This window comes from Brachionichthys hirsutus, chromosome 18, assembly GCF_040956055.1.
Source record: "Brachionichthys hirsutus isolate HB-005 chromosome 18, CSIRO-AGI_Bhir_v1, whole genome shotgun sequence".
Lineage (NCBI taxonomy): Eukaryota > Metazoa > Chordata > Actinopteri > Lophiiformes > Brachionichthyidae > Brachionichthys > Brachionichthys hirsutus.
In genome coordinates, this window is record NC_090914.1 from 5,717,942 (window position 1) to 5,740,832 (window position 22,891).

Below are 22,891 nucleotides of genomic sequence, written 5' to 3' on the forward strand. Positions count from 1 at the left end.
CGCTTGATTGGCGAAACCCCTCCTGGTCCACTATCCCACTCCTCCTCCTCCTCCTCCTCTCAAAGCACACAGAGATATTATCCTGTGGCTGGTGGCGCTCTCTTGAATTGGGGAAACTGAAGGACCCCAGAGAGAGCCCAGGGGCGTCCATAAAGGTGCCTAATTTGTCAGTTTACTCCTCAATTATTTAAATAGATCTAAGAGGAGAGGAGAGAGTCTTTTTTTTTTCTTCTGCCTCTTCGCTAGTGAAAGTAGAGAAAGACCTTTCTCCACGGTAGCCATTTTCAATTGCGCTCTTGCACTGGCGTCTTTGATATACAAGAAGTGCAGCGGTGGAGAGGCGCTGCATCAAATAAACAAATGTGTGCAAACAAGATAACAACCGGAACGCGGGGATAATGTGCAGTAACGTTCCGAAGAACTCAAAGTTCACGTTTAACAATTTATAGATTAAAGCAGGAACATTCGCAAATAAAAGTAAGGAAACATTCGTAGTTTGGGGAGCATTTAAGTGAAGGGTGGCTACAGAAGCATTTTGATACTCGTTCCTCCCCACCGCCCGATCAGCTCCACACACACATCCAACAGGGATGTGCAGACACAGCGTGGAAATGCCAGTCTTCTGTCAGTGTGTTGGAGTCTGTGGGAGATTATCAAAGAGTTAAAAGGTGGCTCTGATCTCTAAGCCCTCACACACCTCCTTCTATTGTTTGGTTTGTTTCACTGGAGGGGCGAGGCTGTGTGGGTGGAGAGGGATGAGGATGCTCCGGAGGTGCAGGGGGGCCCAGATGTGACCTCATCTCTCACACGCATCTGGCGGCGGCAGGTAGGGGGCCCTCTGCGTCTGAATGATTCGCCACCGACCCTTATTGGGATTAACTCTCATCTGTGTGCCAGCAACCATTTTCAACAAGCGCTATGTCAGCAGGGCCGGTGGGTGGGGGTTGGTGGGTGGGGGGGAGCACAATATCACACGAGCACTAAGCATTTGTCCATTTTGACACAATAGATGCGGCCTAAATACGAACACAAGGACACAATGGAGAATGCTACAATGACAAATAGACCTGCAAGCACAAATAAACACACACTGAGAAACACACACACAAAGTTAGAAAGCAAACAAAGCCAGAGACGGGTCAATCATCACGTCAGGCCCACGCTAATGAGGCTAATTCCACCCAATACACATCAGCGAGTCTGGAAGAATACATCTGATTTAGTCAGAACAACAACAGCGCTAAATACGCTAAAAGATTAAGGCTCCACTGTGTCAAAAGTCGACAGGCAAACAGAGTTGCTGTTTCAGATAAACCTCGAATAACAGAATTCCCAAGCAAGAAAATATGGAGAGTTCAGCAGCCTCCTCCACATGGATCGGTGGCGCCTCGTAAACATCCCTGAAACAGGTTTCTCATGCTTAGGAAAGGGATCCACGGGCAAAGTTTTCCTATAGCGTGAGATTCTGCAACATTTGCGGCCAGTTCGGTATATCTCATGCCTCTCACACCCTCCATTCTCTTCCAAAACACTAACCAACACACCCCAGCCCGCCGCCTCCATCCATCCAGCCAGAGGAGAGGAGAGGAGATAGGCCCAGCTGCTAAAGCCGTCTTTTCAGCCCCTGCTCCCACTCGGTCTATCCGAGATACACAGCAAGCGGAGGTGTCGCTTTTCCGCTGGCATTTCGGACAGTATCTACTTATAGACGGGAGGAAAAGAGAAAAGAAAAACAGAAGGGGTATTATCAGGGAGGGATGAGAGCAGCAAAGGCATTTTGTCTTTTTATTCCCCTCCTAAGCCCTGGGCTTTGCTCCCAATCCGATTGGTCGATACGGCCAGGGATGTAAATGAAATGCAAAGAGGAATAAGGCTGGCTTCCCATCTTCAGTGTGCCCCCCCCCCCCTCCCTAAGTCCTCCACCCCTCTTTCTCTGTCTCCATCTGCCTTGCTCTCTGGGCTGATGGTGGTGTTGTGTTTCTCTATCCCCATTCACAGACTTGCTGCTCTCCCCGTTTCAGTCTCACACTCCCCTCACTCTTCCTCACACAGCATCCCCTTCCTCGCTCCCCTCTCCCTGGCTGGGCTCACAGCTCTTATCTCCTCAGACGCCCCACATTCCAGCGCTGCTGTGGCTCCCCGCCTGCATCCCTGGTCACGGCGATTCCACGGGTTCCCACAATCCTCGGCAGCTTGCTGGTTTAGGGTGGGCAAGTGACTCTCAGAGAAAAGGGAGACGAGAGGAACAGAGGGGTTGGGGAAATACAGGTTGAGAGGGGATGAGACAAGAGAGGAAGCACAAAGGGCAGGACAGAAAGAAAGTGGAGTAAAGAAAAGAAGGAGGCCAAGAGACAAGAGATTCTAATGCAAATAGAAAACAAATGGTTGGAACAAGTTTGAGCATTTTTTGTGATTGAAACGGTCTAGCACGGTGGAAAAAAAAAAAAAAAAGAGTCAAATGCCGTAAGTAGAATCTTCATTGAAACATTCAATTTGTAGAAATCAGAGTGATAGTTTGTCTCCTTTCACGTGAGAAAGGTTGAACCCATAGCCCGGCTCGCTCGCCGACCGGCTAGAGAAAACGCGCATGCACTCAGTGTCCTTCTCGTTCTAGTGGCATCTCAGCAGCGTTTTGTAAAGCTCCTGCCAAGGCATTGGTTTGACGTCACTGAACAGCATTTCAAGACAAATGGCTCCTTCAGTTCTGATCTGGATATAAAAAAAAAAACGGTTCGTTGAGGTTCAGGGCCCCGAGAGCAAAACAGAGACGAGCGACTCCGGCTCGCTCACCGATTGTAGGTTACGTTTTATCCCAATCATCCCTCACACAGCTAAACGCTGGCTCTTCCTCGGAGGCCGATGCTCTCGCATGTTTTCTGTGGAGTTTGCATGACTCCTCTATTTCCAGTGTCCCCATGTTTATATGTCGCTCCGGGCAATACACACATGTTGACATGCAAACACAAATCAACACACACGCACACGACAACACAACTTTAAAAGGATCCCTGGCATTGTGACATTTAACATTTTATTTAAATCCACGAGGGATTACAGCCCTCCTAGCAGGAAAGAAGAGAGTAAAAAAAAAAACAACTCATCGAATCCATTAGTTTTAAACATTTAAAGGACCATCTAAGATGGACTGATGGATGGGTAGAGGGGTGAGTCGGGGGGGGGGGGGGTGGGGAGGACTATGTGGCACAGCGCAAGTCTGTCCTAGATTAAACGGCGGCTCTAATCCCCCATTTCTGCCCCCAAATTGGTTTTCCCTCAATCTCGGCACGGCCATTCCAGTGCGAGAACTAGAGTGGTGGCTGAGGCAAAAAATAATCATCAGCACGTTAAAAACTGTGAGAGCAGAAGAGGACAGAGAAAAAGGAGGAGACGCAACGATAGAGCAATCAAAAGGGTGAGTTTGAGGGGAGAACAGCTCGATTAGGGTCCGTCCAGCCTCGTCCCCGAGCGACTGTAAACATTTGCCTCGTGAATCATGGTGGTTTCCTGTCCCATATGAAACCAGCAGTTCCATGTCGGCGCTTTAATCAAGCCCAAAACTTTGTCCCTTTACTGACAGTCCAACCTAAACAGCATTGGACCTCCCCACAAACCACGCCTTTTACCCTCAGGTAGAGACATTCAGCCCACGGGCATCCCTGACGGTGCTACTAGTGTTCCGTAGATGTCTCTGGAGCTCGTCACGTTTGTCTCTGGTGGCGACCGTCCCGCTCTTCGAGCAGGTGAGTAACAGCCGAGCGTATGGCCTGCTCCTGGGGATCACCGGGCTCCTTCTCCAGGTAGAGCCGGAAGTGGCGAGCGCTGCAGGTCAGCAGGTCATCCGGACTGTAGCCCCGGTGAGCCGAGCGAAGCAGCTTCTCGCAGGCCAACGCAAAGTTCTTGTCCCAGTTTGAAGGGTAGTTTGACTGGGCCTCCACAAGCTCCTTGTACAACTGACCAGCAAACACAAAACACAAGAGCAGAAAAGCTCCTGAATACGTCATGCTTTGCCTTTTGAAGCACTTAAATCTGCCCCCCCCCCCCCCCCCCATCATGGCTGCAAGTTTGTCGAGGTCAGACTCACGGTGTAAGACAGCTCAAAGAGACGAGCTCTCCCCGCCGCCTGCATCCCTTCTGCCAGGTCAAACAGAAAGAAAGCCGTCTTCATCCTGAAACAAAGCACGCAGGGCTCGGGGCTAAGTGCTGGATGGATGAGCCATGCAGATCCACACTCGCAGACGCCCCCCCCCCCCCCCCCCCCCCCCCACTCCATGATTTATGGAGATGCCGATACCAAACGGAACGTTCACCTAAATGCTCTGCCACACAAGACTGGTTTATGGAGATGTTCTAGTGGGCAAGTATGAAGAATGACACCGCTTTTCATCTGCACGCGAACGCAACGCGAACGCAACGCAACCTTAACAAAGAGGTAATTAGAGGTTTACCTGGCTTGCCACATCTCCTCATTGGCGACATGCTCCCATAATTTAGGATGGAATCTGTTCACAAACAAACAAACAAACACTTCTTTGTATGCGCAGCTTCTAGCGTTAGCACTCGACATCAAATGTTTGCTGCATGAACATTAAAGAGGGGCTAACAATACCAGCCGCTCCATTAGACATGGCGTGAAACCACATCTCCTCTTTTTTTTTTCCCCACTTTGTTCACCGTAAACACTTGACCTCTTCTTCAAAAGAATATTTTAACCGGGCTCCCGAGCTAATATTTGGCTTGTGGGCATCAGCAGGACACGCTTGTCGTGAGGGTGCGGGGGGAAATAATGTCACAGTATTCATCCGTGGATATCGGCGCGAGCGAAGGGCTGCTGGCAACGGCAACAGAATATGCAGCTTTGACTAATTCTACTTTTGACACAGCTATTGACAAAAATGCAGTAAAGGAACTCATTATTTTTCATCTTCAGACTCATTTTCAAATGGCCGAAGGCATAATGTCTTGCTCTGGTTGACTTCACAAAGAGGTGAATCACAGCGGAAAAACCTCACCGACGGATGGCTGAAGACCACATAGGGGGGGGGGATAGATTTGATTCTCGCTTCCATATTTTACCTTAAATCTAATTAAGAGGAGGAAAATGGAAGGGCTGCATGTCCAGAGGTCCTTATGCATGTACCTGTCGTATGGCTCGCTCCAGTTGTAGAGGCTTCGGGTTCGACGTGCCCAGTCCTCAGGGTGAAACTGCCTCTGGACCGGCACCAGGTAGTCGCAAACACCGAGGGGCCAACGAGAAAAGCTACGCTTCCAGCTCGGGTCCCCGTCCGGCAGCCCAATGCAGGCAAACACATCCCTGCTACAGGAGAGGGAGAGAGAGAGAAAGAGAGAGAACAGAGAGGGGCTTGTTCACACCATCCTCCCAGGTAACAGCTAATGACACGAGTCACGGGAAAATCCCAACACCTTCAATCTTCCCCCAAGGCCTCAGCCCTGGGGGTTAATTCCACAGGTCAGAGCTGCCCCCCCTGCTGAGAGACAGGCATGTTGGCCTGGCAAACACTGCCCCCTAGTGGGTTTGGTATTAACAGGTCTCCAGACAGTTCTTGGATCATCTGAGCGAGTGGGTGAGCAGCGAGAGACCGTTTAACCAAATCAAGTAGATTAGTCAACTTGTGGAGTTCATCAGACTCCTTTTGTGGCCTCGGTAGTTCTACAGGCTTATCTTCTCCATGCACTCAGCGCTGTCGACCGTCCCACCGATACCTCATTAGAACACCCACTTATTCATTTGAATCATTGTTGCTCTCCCGATTTCACCCCCTGTCAATTTTACAGCCTTCAATTCATCAGTTCAGCTCACGCGCCGGGACTCACTCAGTGTTGCGGGACAGAAACTGCTCCAGGCTGAAGGTGTCTTTCCCCTTAGGGTGGACTGGGTCCCACCAGAGGCCAGGAAAGTGGACTCCTGGGTGGTGCCGTGCCAGCTTGGCCACGTACCACGTGTAAGTCATCATCTAGACAAAAGAAAGTGTTCCACCAGCTTTATTCCACTGAGATTAGCAGTTAGATCATTTATCTGCGTACAATTTATTTAAAAGCACAAAGTTCAGAAAGCTGGTATACTACAGATGTGGGTGCTTCAAACAACCCAAACGTATGATGCCTCTTGAACTATCTTTGGAATGCAGGTATACTGCAGTAATTATAATTTTATTGTTTTGTTTTAGTTCTTAAATTAAACTGTTCTTGAAAAAAACCGACATTGAGGAGAACAAATTCAAAACAGTTTAGAAATGGAAGCTCTGACCTCCTGGTCGACCAGACGCACATCTGGCCGTTCCCCCCGGCAGTAGAATAAGTAGCGCAGGGAGTTTCCAGGCAGATCTCCTCTGGTCAGGATGATGGAGTTTGTTGGGATGGAGGCCAGAATCTCTTCGCCGAACCTCTCGATCACATTGTTTCTGCTCTGATCACACTCCCTAGGATTTATCAGCATATGGATCATTAAAATGTTTCATGTCATCAAAACTTAAAGTTGTGTATGCCTGAATTCATGGAGCCTCCTCACCACTGCTTAGAAGTGTATGTGAGAGAAAGCCTCGGTTTATAGGTGCACTTCCAAGTTGTCAGTGCCCCCCCCCCGCCCCTTCCCCTCTGCAAAGCACTCTGGCTGCCTATCTAATCGTGGGTAGACAGGTGTGATGGGTCTGACAGCACAGGCCATGGCTCTGCCCTTGATCAAAGCCGCTCAGTGATGGCTGTCTGGCACTCCCCAGCACTACGCTGGTGTAATCTGCCTTCTCGAAAGGCTAACATCTCAGACTGAGCTCTGAGAGAGGAATCTATGTGCTAACCGTGCCTCTCTTTAGCCGCTACCATGGGCTGAACAGAGAGAGAAGAGCCTGACATGTGGAGTTCAAACCTGCTGCGTGAAGCACAGAGGAGAAACAAATCAGGTTGACTCAGGGGAATCTTATGCATGAGGATTTTAGAAGAACCTAGAATGAGAACATCATTTTTTATTTAATTTTAACTTTATTAAAGCAGAAATATTTAAATATAAAGTACACACATTTGGGACCAGGGCGGTGGCCCTGAGATTAAAATGTTATTATAAACTAGGTATTTTTATGTATGTTTATGTCTCTGCTATGTGATGTATCACCAAAGGGCTAAATTGACTACACTGTTAGTTAACATAAAGAGTCTGCATTTTAATCCCAAAGAATCATGTTTAAATCGCAACTCAATGTGTCACTGTGAACAGGAACAATGAAAAATCTAAAAAAAAATCCTGTGTTTGAAATCTTTACTTTTTCACACCAAAACGGTGTTTGTTGCAACACTCACCTGTGATTGGTGTGCACCATATGGGCCAGAAGAGCTGTGGTGAAGACCCAGGAAATAGTCTTCCAAAATCCCCCATGGCCCAGCCTCCTCTCCAGCTCGCTGTGTGTCCGGCTCAATCCGAGGCCTGCCAGCACGCACACTGCAGCATCGCTCTGGAGCCAGAAACGCTCGACCTGCAAGAAGCGACCACGAATGCACAGACACATGTAAAATCAGTGTCTTGGTAGGATGTGCATTCTACACGTTTGACTCGATACATTAGAAACTATTAGAGAAATGACATGAGGTCTCGTAGCTCACCACTCCAAGCAGTAGGGGACTTCCGATGTCCAGGTTGGCTCGCCAAGCGAAGAACACAGAGTAGACCAAAAGCATGGTGGCCAGCAGCCAGGACACGGAGCCACACGTCCTGTGTTAGGAAGGAACACCAGTTATTTATTTTTTTTAAACATGTTTTGAGGAAGTCCATAAGTATATTAATTCAGGCCTAGAGATAAGAGCACAAGAGTAAATGCACGCAGGAGCCAGCTCAGAGGTTCATGATTGATTTTCTAATGCGGACTGAGTCATAATGAGCTGCTGCCAACCACTGAATCACAGACTCATTACAGCACAGCTGTAAAATGTACTTACACAGGGAAAAAAGAAAACACGCTGCCCTTATGGCAAAAACAAATCATCTGAACACGAGAAACTGTTTCAATGCAGATAAAAAAAAAAGTCTCCCGGTTTCATCCCTGATGATCCGACGACTCCTGAAAGTCAAAATTCTGTTTTTGTGTTTTCTTCACATTTTGCACAATGGATAAAAAAAAAAATAAGTATTGTTATTTATATACATCCACCTTTCCTCAACATTTTAACATTAAATACATTGTATTTCTATAACTTCTATGAAACATTGGATCACACGTCACATGCAGATACAGAAAAGCTGTGATTTACTACACAAACATATTTGTGAAAATCCAAAACACGTATCCGCCTCTCTTAATTTGAATGCAGCGCATCACGACAGCTCGACAGTTACGTGCCTCTGTGGGGGTTTTAATTCTTTTTTTCTAACATCAGTATTTTTGTCAGTGGTTTTGTTCCCCGTCTTTTCTCGAGGGGGGGGGGGGGGGATTAGATTTTTGGTAGGAAGCGGCTGCTGAGATGTGTGTGACAAGAGTTCGCCGCTTTCAGCTTCGGAATTTTGCTCATCCCCCACCTGTCCCGCGAGGAGAGGAGGAGACCTGTTCCTGCCAGGACCAGAACAGGAGGGGACAGGTCTGCCAGGCAGTGGTCCAGCTGGGCCCTGCACACACACACACACACACACAAATGCATGCAATGTGTGACAGACACCAAAGAAGAGCTCAATTACCCCCCACTCTACTACTGAACTCAAGGACAGCAGTTATTAAACGGTCTCCATCCCAAATCAAAACTAACTCCTTGGACTGTGAACTCCCCCTTTCAATAAGATTGACAGATACGAATGGCTGTGTCAACCCCCCCCCCCCCCCACACACACACACACACACACACACACAAACACACACTGCCCCTTCCTCTCCCCACAGTGGCTGTCAGTCACAAAGCGCTTGCTCAGAGCAGAGCGATAGTTTCCTGCCTCTTCCTTAATACCCATCTCTATTTGACAGCTTATTGAGTCTCTGTATCTCCCAACGTGCACTTTATACGAATGTGCTCACACAAACGTGTGTTTGTGGGTCCGTGTGTCAGCTTCTCCACTGGGTTTACGTCTCCAGTGCGACATGCCTGTCATGTTCGCCTCTCTTCCCCATCTTGAAGGTGTGCTCGTCCATCAAAGCAGCAGGGGTGATGGGGAATGGGTGGGTGCCTGGCAGAATGAGGGGGGGGGGGCTGGTAGTAGGGGGTCTTAAGACGCACATGTACCCCCCCCCCCCATCCTGTCAGCTGGAGAGATAGCAGGAGTGGGATGACGGCAATGGTGATGGTGGAGAAAAAGGGAGGGAATTGGGTAGAAGAGATGGAATGGGGGGGGGGGGGGGGGGGGGAGCATGGGTGCTGAAGTGGAAAAATACAATTTCTCCAGCTCTATTGCAGTGTCTGTCATCACAGCTTGTCACGCTTAAACACCAGAGCTGAGTGATCATTTCAAACTGCTGGAGAAACAGAACACAGCGATTTGGCCCCTCTAAGCAGGTTCAGTTCTGCTTTGATGGAAGAGAGTGGAATGGGAAGAACAAAAGCTGCTGGGGGAGAAGAGAGATGGCGAAAGGAACGAGGTCTCAGAACAGATGGGAATGTCTGTGGTTACACCTGCGTAGAACACACGACCCAGACCAGAGAGTGATCGGGTTCTCTAGAACATGGTTCATTTCTAGAACCCTCACTTTGATTGTGATCGAAGTTATTCTATTCTTCCCTCTCCGGTAATAATATCTGGTAATTAATAATATAACTTATGATCAATTGTAGTCTTTAGGAAATCTTACAATAAAAAGCAATGTGGTGTATGAAAAAATCCATGTTGTCAAGTAATTTGAAAGAACTGTGATTAATCCATTCAGAATATATAAGTTTGACCAAAATAATAAAAAAAACAAAAAGAAATGGACTCACTTCAGCATTGTGGTCAGGTTTGCAGCGCTCTCTGTCTTTGCCTGCAAACCCAACAAGAACACAACACTTTGGTTTACGTCAGCGCAATACGAGAATGACCCGTTTATTCAGGCACGAGGAGCACTTACCAGGCTGAAGGGTACCATATTCAGCCCTCAGCAGGTGGGTCAGGAGACCCGACAGGGATGTCTGATCCCCCAGCTCCCACCGGGCTGCGTTGAGACAGGAGGAGATGGGCAGGTAGACGTAGGGCAAGAAACCAGCCAGGAAGCAGAGTCCGAGAGAAACGAGGCCACGCAAGGACAGTTCCTGTTGACACAGTTTGGACAGAGACGTTTTCCCAACACACCGTAATGTTCACAGTTATCCCTTGTCTTAATACACAGGCGTTAAATCCAGCTCTAATATGAACTTGTTTTAAAGTTTGCTGGGAAATTAGTCAGTTCAGATCTCCTTCTGAGAAAACTGGATTTGAACTAAGGAAGGTTTTCCAGAGAATATACATATTTTTATCTCTGCCAGGAAAAACTGCAACCAGGCTTATTTTTTCTTGGATAAGCCTTTTCCGTTCATACCTTTTTAAAAAGGTATACAAAAGTATTTCCGCTTTACTGTCCACAAAGTGGCAACGATGGAAAGTGGGATCTTTAATGCTGCCTGCACTCAGCACAGTGCCCACAGCTAGAAATGTTACCCACACATTTAAAATCTGCTCCGTGTGAGCTCTTACCCTGCGACAGTAAAGTTGGTGAAGGACCCAGGGAATGATGACCAGTACATACAGAACCAGGGTATGCTGGTTGCAGAGCCCCAAACCGCAGCACATGGCTCCCAAACACGCAATCTGACAAGAATGGTAGCTGAAGTTTTATTATCAGGGAGTGACGAGGGCAAACTGACGCATGCGCTGCACTGGAGGCACCTTCCTCCTCTGGGGGGCGTTTTCAGCACAGCGGAAGCTGGCAGTCAAGAAGAAGAGCAGGCCGACGAAGAAGTTGTTGAGGGTGAAGACCTCCGCCACCATGGACCACTGCCAGCTCAGCCTGGACACGGCGAACAGTCCTCCGGCTAGAACCGCCCCGGGACCGGGACCCGCCACCCTGGCAGTGACGGAGGAGAGACATTCAGTTTTCTTGGATGAATTTGAATTTTTCCAAATCTAAACAAAAAAAAAACACACATATGAAATCATATTGTCCATGCGAACTTCTTTACGTTTTGTATCTGACCCAAGTCAAACTGCATTAAGAAAGGCAAAACAAAGTCAGCAGCCTTACTGTAGATAAATTACTTTTTTTTTGCCATTAAAAAAAAAAAGCCACCACTTCTCTCAGACTAATTTGAGGACCCATTATAATCTCCTCCGACCCAAGTTTGCTTCGTGAACAAGACCTTGAAAAATACTTGGTGAATTGGGCCATTCCACATATCGTGAACACCCCCCCCCCCCCCCCCCCCCACCCCCCACCCCTCAGCAGCCGGTTGATCTGGAGCAGACTGCCACAGAAACCGCCGTGCTAGAGATAGCCTGTTATCCTCAGCTTCTTAAATATAAATGTGTGCACAAAAGTTTCCCTTCCTCCCTCTCCTGCACCGTCTCCATCTCCGCAGCGGTAACGGAAGCAAACTTGGGATAATCTGTCACACGCTAAGACCCACCACTTACTAAAATGAGAGACAGAGGAGGGGGGGGGGGGGAGAAAGGGAGGCGACAAATGATGGGGAGAGGGGAGAGAAAAGCGTGGCGTTCAGGGGGTGAGACAGTGCGCTGGATAAAGGATGAAATAAAGAAAAAGGAAGAAAAAAAAGTTCAAGAAGAGAGAGGGGAGAAAAAGAGAAAAGAAAAACAGCACAGTCCCTAGCATGCTGGCTCTGAAATATGAGCAGGGCTCGACAATTAGGGAAGTCAGGCAGTATGGCCCTTCCCGCCATTGTGTGCAGTGGCTTAGAGTCCTCATCAGCCTATCAGCTAACTGACAGGCAGAGAGCTGCTCTATTCAGCGCCGCAGATACAAGCTGCAGGCCAAACGGCTGCCAGGTCCCTTATGACCCCACAATCCCTTGCCGGTGACAGCTTCAAGCTCCATAGCAAATTAGGCGCTCTCACATTACAATCGCAGAAGACAGATTCCATTAACGGTATCTGAAATTGAGTAGAGAGCAGGCCCGTTATCAGACCTGACTCATAAGCGCCGCCATTAATCACAAGGCATGATACCATTTATTACATTTCCAGCTCTCTGCCTGCCGCTGTGATAGTCGGCCACAAAAGGCCTGATGAGACTTAGGCGAGGGGAACAATGGAGCTTTCTGAGGAAAGCGCGGTAAATCGGGAAAAAATAAAAAGGAGCCGGAGTAGAGAGGATGGAAGAAAAAAAAAAACTCTGCTGCGACTACTTCCCCTTTTTTCTTGGGTTTTCTCTCGCCCTCGTTCCACTATTTTTCTTGTGTTCACTGTAAAGCAAGCTTGGTGAAAGTGCATGTGTGCACTTATGGGGCGGGGGGGGGGGGGCACTGTGTTGATTGGGCGTCGAGGAGTGGGTCTTAATAAGAGATAGAGGCGTCTCTCTCGCTGCCCCGCTCCAGGAATTAGTTGCAACTTGAAGGAAGGATGAAGGGAGGGAGGGAGGAGTGTGTGGGGAAGATGGGGACTTGTGTGAGGTGTAGAGACCCCCCCCCCCCCCCACCCTCGCACCCATAACTTTACCTCCCTGCATGGCAATTAACCCGCAGCTCATGCCCCTAGCAGGGGGGGCTGATTTTGGGGTGCAGACCAGCCATGGGGGGGTCCAGGAGTGCTGGTATTACACCTCTGAAGCTTTGTGCGATCGCCAGGCAGCACTCGTCACACCTCCAGAGACACACAAACATTCCTGCTTCTTTACTTTCCATGAGCGCCTGACAAATCTCTCTGTTAGAGCTTGTCATTCTGTAAGAGCCCAGTGGTGTGCGTGTGTGTGTGTGTGTGTGTGTGTGCACAGTGTGGGCTATAAATGACCCGTCTGTCTGTGTGGGACCACCTGGGTCCCCCAGTCAGTCTTCCCGGCCTCTCCACAGCTCATTCTCCAGGCTGGCTGCTCCCACGGCGTGCAGATAAAAGCCGGACACATTTTGACACCAGTGTGTGCATGTTCCCCGTTATCACGACTCAATGCGGGCGCAGGACGCCGCTGCACTGAAATGCCGTGGCTCACTGACAATGGCCTAGTTAAGACGCAGCAGGGGAATAACGCGCTCAGACAACGGCACCGAACTGATCCTCCCAGCCAAATGGCTGCATCATCACTTGGGTAATTAACTGCATGGCAAATATAATGTATCAAGTCCGGAATGAAGTACATGCACGGGAATAATGGGAGCGGTTAGGAAAGGAAAAAGGACCAGAAATTCACCTGTTGTGCTATAAATTATAAATTAGATTTGCACCGTCCACATGGTGATCTGGATCATCATCAAAAGGTTCTATCTTTATGCACCAACCACGAAAAGTAAAAGTGTTTATGTGCATTTTTAACTGATTTTAGATTCTGTAAATGGCGTTTTTAATGTTAAAATTTAATCTGTTTTCCTGACCTCATTCTGGATCAGATCCAGAAGACATTTTGCATCGGACTCCTTCATGACTGTAATCTTTGGTGAGTGAATTGGATGCACGTTTTACAAGATATGTTTTTAAAGCATCCATTATAAGTAAATGGAAAACTCCAGATGTTTTTGTATCCGTATCGCTCTCAAAATGTATTCCCCTTCCTGACCGCTTTTGTCCCTTACCGGGTTGCGGGTCATGCTGGAGCCTCTCCCAAAAGTCAACGGGCGATATAAGAACAAGCTGCCAGTTCATTACAAGGCCACACAAAGACAGAAAATCATTCACACACACACACCTACGGACAATTTAGTGTAACCAATTCACCTAAGTTGCATGTTTTTAGTCGTGGGAAGACCTGGAGAACCCGGAGAGAACCCATGCAGACACGGGGAGAACATGCAAACTCCTCACAGGGTTTCAGCATCAGTCATCTGTGCAAAATAACAGCACACAAAAAGCCGACACCAAGCACTCCAAATTGAATGAGGCTTCAGGATGAAGCTGGCCAAGGTAGCCACCGTCACACACACACCACCCCAGGGTACAGACAATAGCTGTGCCATCACGGATCAGCGCTGCACCCCTCTCTAAACGAGTGGCGGTTAGGGGGAAGCGGTCCTGGAAAGGAATCACACATTCCTGAAGAGACGAGAGCCCGAGAGAGGAGGAGGAGGCCTGCTCGGAATGAAGCTGAGGATTCCAGCTGGCCCTCGCTCGCACCTCAGAGCTCCCCCTCTGGCCAGGACACCCGGACGGAGAATGAGCAGCTATTGTGTGGCTGCGGTAAGAGTCAGATGCTCCGCTTTGAAATGCCTAAGCCAAACCGAGAGTGATATATAAATCTAAGCTTTTCAATTATACACTGTCTATTTGTTATAAATGCATAATGGTGTCCTAAAAAAGTGTTTTACAGCCCGGCGATGTATGGATTTAGGCTACACAATATTTCAGCATTGTTATTTATGGTCTTCAAATATATTTGTTATAAAATAACCACATTGTGTTATCATTGTATTAAATTCTAAAGGGGTACGCCTGATCCCACGCGGCATGTTAAAAACAGATGTGTAATATTTTCTCGCTCCTTTGAGGGGCTTTACAAGATAAAACATATCCGGTGGTTTAGTGTCTTGAACAATAACACAATCTGTAAAGATATTTCAGCCGCGGTTGCCTTGACTTCAACAATTCTTTTACTGCCTCTATAAATCTCCTAACTTCGTGGAGGTGTAATTTTAAATGAAAGCATCTCTTTCAGTGGGTAATTCCAAAGCAAATGCATCCTTCCGTTGCCTTTGGAGGGTTACAGTGAGCCAGGCTTCATGATTAATTACACTGAGACATTTGTTGTCGTTTAAAAACCAAACATTCGGGACTGACTCTCAGCTTTCCAACAAATCCGGCACTTCCCCGTCATTCCCGTTTTTACATTCAATGCAAAGAGGAGGCTGCCTGCTCTGACAGAAAGGAGGGTAAAAACAAGGTTCCCCAGTTCCGCCACTCCGACACCCCCTCCTCCAGGAGAGCGCTCCAGTGCTCCAAGTGCGCGTAAAATTAATCACCAACAATTCTACTCAAACAATGCAACCACTGACATGTCAATTTCTCCCAGAATGCCATCTTAATCTCCACCCAACACACAAAAAAATTACAGGAAGACGGGGGGAAACAATTTACAAAAAATCATGTCTTTATGCAATTCACTGAATGCCATTTTTTATTGCTGCTTTTTCCCCCCCAACAAAGTCATTAGGCGCACACCAGTGATACATAAATGTAGCTGTATAGATTCCATTAACTAATTCTGGGTGAATTGTAATTGCCGAGTCTGATCCGTCTCCGTGCCTGGTCCCTTATTAAGACCGCCTGTGGTGGGTGAGGAATGTAATATTGACGTCCGAGGCAGACACAATCTCAGGCCCACGGGCGAAAGGAATATTAAACTGGTGCTGTATTCTGCTGCCTATCGAGCCCTCCTCCCTCCCTCCGCTCTATCCCCAACCCATAGCCAGTAATGAGGAAATAACATCTTCATTAGACATCTGTTTAACTGTATTAGAGGATGAGTCCTGGGGGAAACATTGGTCATGCTGAGGATGGAGGGGGGGGTCTGTTGGACTACAATGTGTCGGGGGAGATACCGAAGAAATGGAACAAAAGTTACAGATATTGGGGGCTTCGAGACAAACGGACCCAGAATCCCCTTCTGCCTTTGCAGAGGATGCCGGTACGGGGGTCTGCTCCCTGTTGCCACACGGGGTGGAGATTTTAATCCGACTTCAGCAGCTCCTTTCCACCTGCAGGAGAGGTGACACTCTTTGTTGCACAAAAACAAATCTAATTCGCTGTTTCCAAAGTGTCACAGCTTACCTCCGGATGTAACAAAACAAACAACTGACTGCAAAGCAACACCAAACAACACCCACACATCGGTGCTCTTGAAATGACCCCAGAGATATTCTCTGTGGGGGAAAAAAAAAAAACAATCCTCTTGTGCAAGGAGGCGAAAGTGCCACCAGGGACATATGGTGGAGGGTCCTTGTAAGGAGCTGGGGCTTCAGAGCAAGGCGGTGGATGGCGCCGAGCCCAACCTCCGGTCCTGAGGCTCTCTCCAGCTCCACCAGGGAAAACGGGAGGCCAGAAACTTTAGGTGTGCTTCCACAGTCCTGTTACGTAATCACGTGATCAAACCAAAAAGTGCTGATGACGGAGTGTTGGGAGGTTGTTTTTTCCTGCTCTGACGGATGTCGGCATGCTAATGCCTCTGCCCTTGGTTCCTCTGGATAAGCTCAGGAACGGAGAGATTCCTCACAGGTAAGCGGAGATTCAGAGCAGCTTTGGCAGATAAAACAGCGAACCGAGGGAGCACAGAGAACCCAGCTGTCTGGATTATCCTGCTATCAAAGGTTCTTTCTAGACTCGAGGCTCACAGAAGAGGCCTTAGCATTTCACGGGCCAAGCGTTTCTTTACCGCGAACCTCCGAGTGCAATCAATAGTAATTATCTTTACGGACCGCCATCCTCAAAGGCTCGTCAGGCCACGGTGCGAAAACATAATGAGACGTGCAATTTGGCCATCAAACCATGTGATCAAGCCAAAAGAAGTGTAATTGACAAATCAAAGGGGGAGGGTAAATGCTGCATTTAAACTTATGCAAAAGAGAGAAGTGGCTTCCAAACCTATCAACTTAAATTCCCCCACATTAAACACAGCAATCTGGCTGACTCATTTAAATTGATACTTCAAAGGCTCGCCGTGTTGGGCATACTCCAGATGAATTTCAAGGTCTTACAATTTACCATTTGAGAGAAACTGCCTTCAAGTACTCGTATTATCTTCGATATAATTTACCATGAGGAAAATAAGCACACAAAATGATGATTTCTTTAGGGGCAGAAAGCGTGCTTCACTGGGACATCGTTGAAAAGTTCATTAGAGTCCCAAAAGGGCAGAGAAACAATGTGTGAATTTCCCGTACTTAATAGTCATGTTGAAAAAGGAATGCCAAACGGTTCGTGCAAGGACAGAGGAGTTCGGAACAAGGGTGCCAACTGGTCCGCGTTGGCATTTCACCTGAAGGAAACTCCTGCAGGGACGCGGCACGTCAGCCCTCTGTACGGTCAGACCAATAATAAACGAGTTATATGCCAGAAATGATAGCAGGAACTTGGCCATCTAGAATCCCACTCCCCCTTTCACCCCCCTCATCTTTTGCCCTCTCCAGTAACCCCCTCATTAGGTGGAGGGAGTGCCAACTGATCCACAGCCACGAGCTCATCCTAAACTAGGCCCTGAGCAGATAATGGCCGAAGCCTTTTATGCTTTATTTTTCAAATTGAAAGCACAGATTATACGTTCATACTTAAGAGCTTATATGGTGTGACTGTGTGCTCTGGCTGAAGACCTCGCCGCCCGTGTTCAGGGGGCGTGCGGGTAGGAGGTCCTCGTAATGACTTTTTAACTTGACCATAATCCAAAATTGGATCTAAATCCTCAGAGATTACAAACAGGGCAACGGTTAACATGCACACTGTGCGCCAAATATCACCCAGACTGCATGGATATTTTTTGGCCTCAGATTTATTGTTGCAAACGTCTAAGCCAAGAGCTGAAATCGTCCAATTGACTGGTAGCTCATCAAATGCATTAAGACCAGGGGGCAGAGGGGATACAGCGGCAGAGAGCCTTAAAGAAAAGAGCAGCACTCCTCCGATTGTTTTAGTCCTCCTCACTGTCCTATCCTTGGCAGAGTGATGTAAGGAGGAGTGATTGTATTCTGTGAAGGTAGATCAGGGCCTGCAATAACAAGAATGGCCGTCAAAATTGGATTTCACCAAAGTGAACATGGACAGGAAAAAATATTACATCACATTCAACAATTCTTATTCTGGAAGAGAACATCAGATGTTTACAAAACGGTATGCATAAACACGGACAAAGAAAAACAAATGTCGACACGATGCAATGTGTAAATTTACTAACATTAGCAAAAAAAAGGTCAAACCAACTGTGGGAGATCATCACACAAAAAAAAAGGGGTTAAATTCTCCTCACACGATCGGGTCAGCAGCAGGCAGAGCTGCAGGGTGAGGAGATGGATGGCAATACAGAACCGTCCACTGCGCTCATGACTGAGCAAGAGGAGACATGGTTGAAGGGAGGGGAGAGGGAGGAGTGGGGCCGGTGATTCTGTCCATCTCACGCCCAGGAAGCAAGAACAGGCAGATAAGAAATCGTGCCATGTCAGAATTGGGAGCATGCTGGGATATGGGGGGGGGGGGACAGTAGAGGAGGGGCGTTGGGGGCTGGAGGGTACAATAATTGGGATATACATACACACGCACGCTCACAACGGGTGGTGATGGGTAAACAGGCAGGCCAGCGAGGTGGGGGGGGGGGGGGGGGGTGGTGACCGGGTCCTGCTCCTGAATACTGAGCAGAGGATCAGGAACGACGCTGCCAGCCTGTCAGGACCCACAAACGCCACTTTCTGTTCCAGACGGAAAAACGCAGCAAGGAAACGTATCAAAGCGCCCTCCACTTCAGAAACATCTCCCTCAGACCGTTTCGCTTTCGGGACACAGATGTGCAGAGTTTGTCGTTCGAGTCCTACACCTCACGGTGAAGACGCCAAACTGTGAGCGAGAAACGCTGAGGAATGTTTTAAGTAAATCAAAGAGCAGAGGATCAACACCGAGACACGGACAAATGGTGGGAAATTATATTGAACGTCGTGCTTACTTGCAGACAGAAACGCAAAGGGCGCCACAAGCCGCAGCCCCCAGCAGACCGCTCATCAGGTTGACACTGTGGGCTGGAGAGAGCGAAGGCAGAACGCGCATGGCCAGGTGAGCCAGCAGGGTAAAGAGGGGGTATCCCGGGGGATGGGCCACCTGTGGACAAAATAAGAACGACACCCTTAGTCTGCGTTTGGTGCGTGGATCTAGGATCTTGCGTGAGAGACGTCCTCGTCATTCCGAACCAATCAGAGGCAGAGTAGCACACACACACACACACACACACACACACTGACTCGTAATAGTTTAATTGATTAATCGTTAGGCGGTAGAATATGCTATCCTGGTGTAGGTGCGTTACAGAACGACAATAATAGGCGACACCCTGCCTGTCATGGCCGTAAACGGACCGACGCCAGAGCTCACGTCTCCTTCCTCTTCTCACTACTCTTTCTCTGGCCTCTTTGTCAAGGACAATGTTTCTCCCTAGAGTCCGTGGTAGCGGCATGTGGAGCTCACCCCCCCCCCCCACCCCACCCCCAAAACCACCTCCAAGCAGCAGTCATTCCCACTTGGGGGATCTCAGCAATCACAGCAATTAGCCACTAAGTCTCCTCCACCCAGATAAGGGCTCAGTCATTAAACACAGACTCATTCCCTGGCACTGATAGCACAAGTCACGCACGGGGCAAAGAGCCGAAAGGTGAGACAGACTGCCCCCCGCTGGTCAACGCAGACAGGGCAAAGGACAAGTCGAGAATTAACGGCAGCACAGCAGCTTGGTGAAGTGTTAGCATGTCAAATGCTAACGTCAACAAAAAGAGCATCGGTGGACAGACATGCTGCAGAAGGACAGCTGAGGGACGCGGGCCACGGGGAGGCAGAACTCTGGAGCTCTAGAGATCAGAGGGGGGGGGGGGGGGGGGCAGCCTGGGACCGAGGGACAGCCTGCAAGGCCCCGGGGGAGGCCTGAAAGGCAGGCAGGCAGGCAGGCAGGCAGGCAGGCAGGCCACACGGACTGCAGCACTAACGGCAGGATTACTGGCATAGTGACACCGACACAGCCTCCCTAAAAGGATCACAGCGGCGTAATAAACTTTATTAAATAATAAAACTTATTAGAACTGTTAACCCGATTTAGTTCATTCTTCGCGGCTTACACACATACAAAAAAAAAAAAAAGAGGGCTGGATATAATAAGCCTTATACGGTACATAAGGCAAAGCCTACAAAAGCCATCGCCTTACCATTGACTTTAATTGGATTTGAAAAACGGGTTGCAAATTATAGCATTCTCTACTTGCAACTTAGTAAAATAAGTGTCTAGAAAAGAAGGGGGGGGGGGGGGGGAACCTGTGGACTGAAAGTAAATTAATCTGCTTTCTGCCCATGCTTAATTAAACTTCCTTAATGCTTATAAGAGTTAATGAGCGAATTGATTAAACAATACAGCTAATACTTACCCCCAGCTCACAAGCAGTGGTGATCAGCTCTCCTGTGGAAGAGAAGAGGGAGGAAATTAATGTAAACCCAATCATTATTATGAAGAGGCAAGTCTGCTCCCAAAGTTTTCCCAAACCAAATACTTGCGCTGGGGTTTTGCATTCATTTGCCAGGATCAAAACCTACAAATCTTCCCAGTGTGACATTTCCTAAGCGGCACGCTCATTCTCTTCATCTCTCGCCTCTCCCCTGATGCCTCCCCCCCCCCCCCTCCCTTCCTGTAGCACATCCGCACAGATACAAACACACACACGCCACGCATGAGATTCCCTCGCCGATGCGCCGTCACACAAAGACACACACACATGCTGATGTGAGAATAATGCTCGCATCCCCCCCCCCCCCCCATACGCCTGGGTCCCCCTCTCCCTCTTTCTCCTGCCGCTCCAGACGCCTCTTTGCTCCCCACGTTCCCAACGTCTCGACGTCTCCTTGAGTCCGTTGGGCACAAACAGAAAAGGCAGCGTTCGTGACAGTCACAGAATGAGGTAAGCTGTAAAAAATAAGAGCCGGCTGCACAATTTGGTGACAAGCTCTGCGTGAGGCGCAGCACAAAGTGAAAAAGAAAACCCCTAAGAGCTATTTGAGGAAGCTTTAACGTATCTGGGCGTAAACCCATTTGTGCCAGAGCGTTTCAAATTATACTGATTTCTCACCCAATGTTTGCATCTCCCACTCGTGAAAATTGAAATTTGGTTCAGATTAAATGACAGTGATAAATGTTTGGGTTCAGGAAGGCTCCCTCTGCCGGTAGAAAATGGGAAGTCATTTCCTTCATCCCATGCAGTCCATGAAAAAGTGGCCCTCGCGTGTCTATTTACTTCACCTATTTGCAAGCTCCGCGGGGATTCCTGGTGGATTCATTCACATGCGGCGATGCAGAATTGACTCTAAAGAGGTAAATGAGTTCAAATACTTAATAGAAAATAATGCAGGTTATTTTTGATCAAGGAATCTGTGTCTACATTTGCAGAGCAGGAACTTAAGCCCCGATGCAGCTCCAACCATCAACTGCATTTCGGATGACATTGGCTGCATCACACATTTCGCAAACCTTGTCGATACAGCGAATTGCTATGCCGAAAATTCTGCCATATGAGGAGCCCCAACTCTTATCAGTCTAACGGACCATGAAGTCAGAACCCCTCCACCTGCACAGCTTAAATGTTCTCACAGCTCCACCTCGCCCGGCACGAGCCGCCAGCTACCTGCCACCATTTTACATCACACTTTCCCCGTCCCTCATCAATTTCTCAATTTCACTCACTTTACATGGTAGTAGTGGGACACACTTTTACACCATTCAATACAGAAAATCAGAAACTATTACTGAGCCAAACACTCGTCTCTGTGCCACAGAAATGCAGTTCTGCAGCCCCCAGTACTAAAAAAAAAAAAAAAGGGAAAGATATCGACTGAACGGGGTAGCGGCACGAGTGCCAAGACTCTTTGTGATGGTGGAGCACGGGCACCCACACCAGTCTTCCCATAATCCCCCCATCATTTCCACACTTCACATTCCTAGACAACAGCATCACCGCGGGGCTGCGCTCCAGCCTCTCCAGGGCACATCACACCTAAAGAGATTAGGACACAGAGACGGAGACCTGGAGAATTCCAAAGGGTGTTCAGCTGGCACTATCAGAGTGGGCATCCTGCACCGTCCCTAAACGCTGTGGCGAAGGGGCTGGCCATTTTCTTTTTCAAAAGGAACCAGCAGCCCAGCTCCCCGTAGCTCTCGCTGCACTGCTCACTCCTCTCATCTCTCTGCTTGCTCATATCTGGCCAAGCTTTTCAGATGCTTTCGTTTTTGCAAAATGTGCATTCTCCTCCACAGCAGCTTGTACGCGAACACGCACAAACCTTCATGGCCTCAAGGCCACAATTACAAGTTTTGGAACAAAGCTGTCACTTTTAAGCACTGTTTGTAATTTTAGCTGCTTAATTCTTCGTTTTCTGACGGAAAACACACTGGCTTGCTACATGAAATGGATTTAGGTCCTCTGTTGGGCATTGCTGCATCCATTTATAAGTGCTTATCCTGTGCATGGAGGTTGGGGTCCAGGTCATTACAGGGCAGAAGCATAGAGCTAACATCCATCACCTCACCTGTGCACCTGCTCGCTAGCACCTACCTGAGTCTCCACCGGGGACAGTCCTCTGCACACAAGGCACATACAGCGCGGCGACACCAGCAACCGTAGCGCCCGTCAGTATCCAGCTTTTCTTCTGCTCCGTGGACATTTTTCTTCCTTAATAAATGCCTTATAGCTTAAAAATAATCTGCTTCTCTCAACATAACTATCGGGCTAGCTAACGTCAACATGCGCACATTTCGAGCGCTGACAGTAGATTGTTTTTTTTTTTTTTAGCTACCAGCCAAGTGAAACACGATTTTAGTCTAGCGCTGAAGTAAAATTAATATAGCGACAAGTGGAAAATACATTTACGGTCCTGTTTGCGCAGGTTTTGACGGTGAGGCGGACTGAAGCCCTTCTAAAATGTGCTACCAGGAAGTAGCAGCTTTTAATTCTCGTTAACGATGTAAACTCGCGATACTTCCGTCCAGGCGCTTTCTCTCCCCGAGAGTTCACTTTGGAAATTGAGATTCACGTTTTAAAGTTTGGGGCTGGAAAACGAAGATATAATAGAATTAAAATG

The 22,891-nt window shown here is 48.2% G+C and overlaps 1 protein-coding gene across 1 annotated transcript; it reads right to left on the bottom strand.

Annotated features, from left to right (window-relative positions):
• Positions 1 to 3,134: 3,134 nt before the first annotated feature.
• On the bottom strand, positions 3,135 to 22,742 carry tmem260 (transmembrane protein 260). The gene is given in 17 exon segments (XM_068752135.1): positions 3,135 to 3,950; positions 4,082 to 4,166; positions 4,446 to 4,499; positions 5,138 to 5,314; positions 5,833 to 5,972; positions 6,266 to 6,437; positions 7,309 to 7,481; positions 7,609 to 7,717; positions 8,519 to 8,605; positions 9,901 to 9,941; positions 10,029 to 10,037; positions 10,039 to 10,209; positions 10,631 to 10,744; positions 10,823 to 11,000; positions 18,732 to 18,883; positions 20,191 to 20,222; positions 22,366 to 22,742. Coding segments are annotated over 17 exon segments (2,055 nt in total). The 5' UTR covers positions 22,475 to 22,742; the 3' UTR covers positions 3,135 to 3,698.
• Between the last annotated feature and the right edge of the window lie 149 nt (positions 22,743 to 22,891).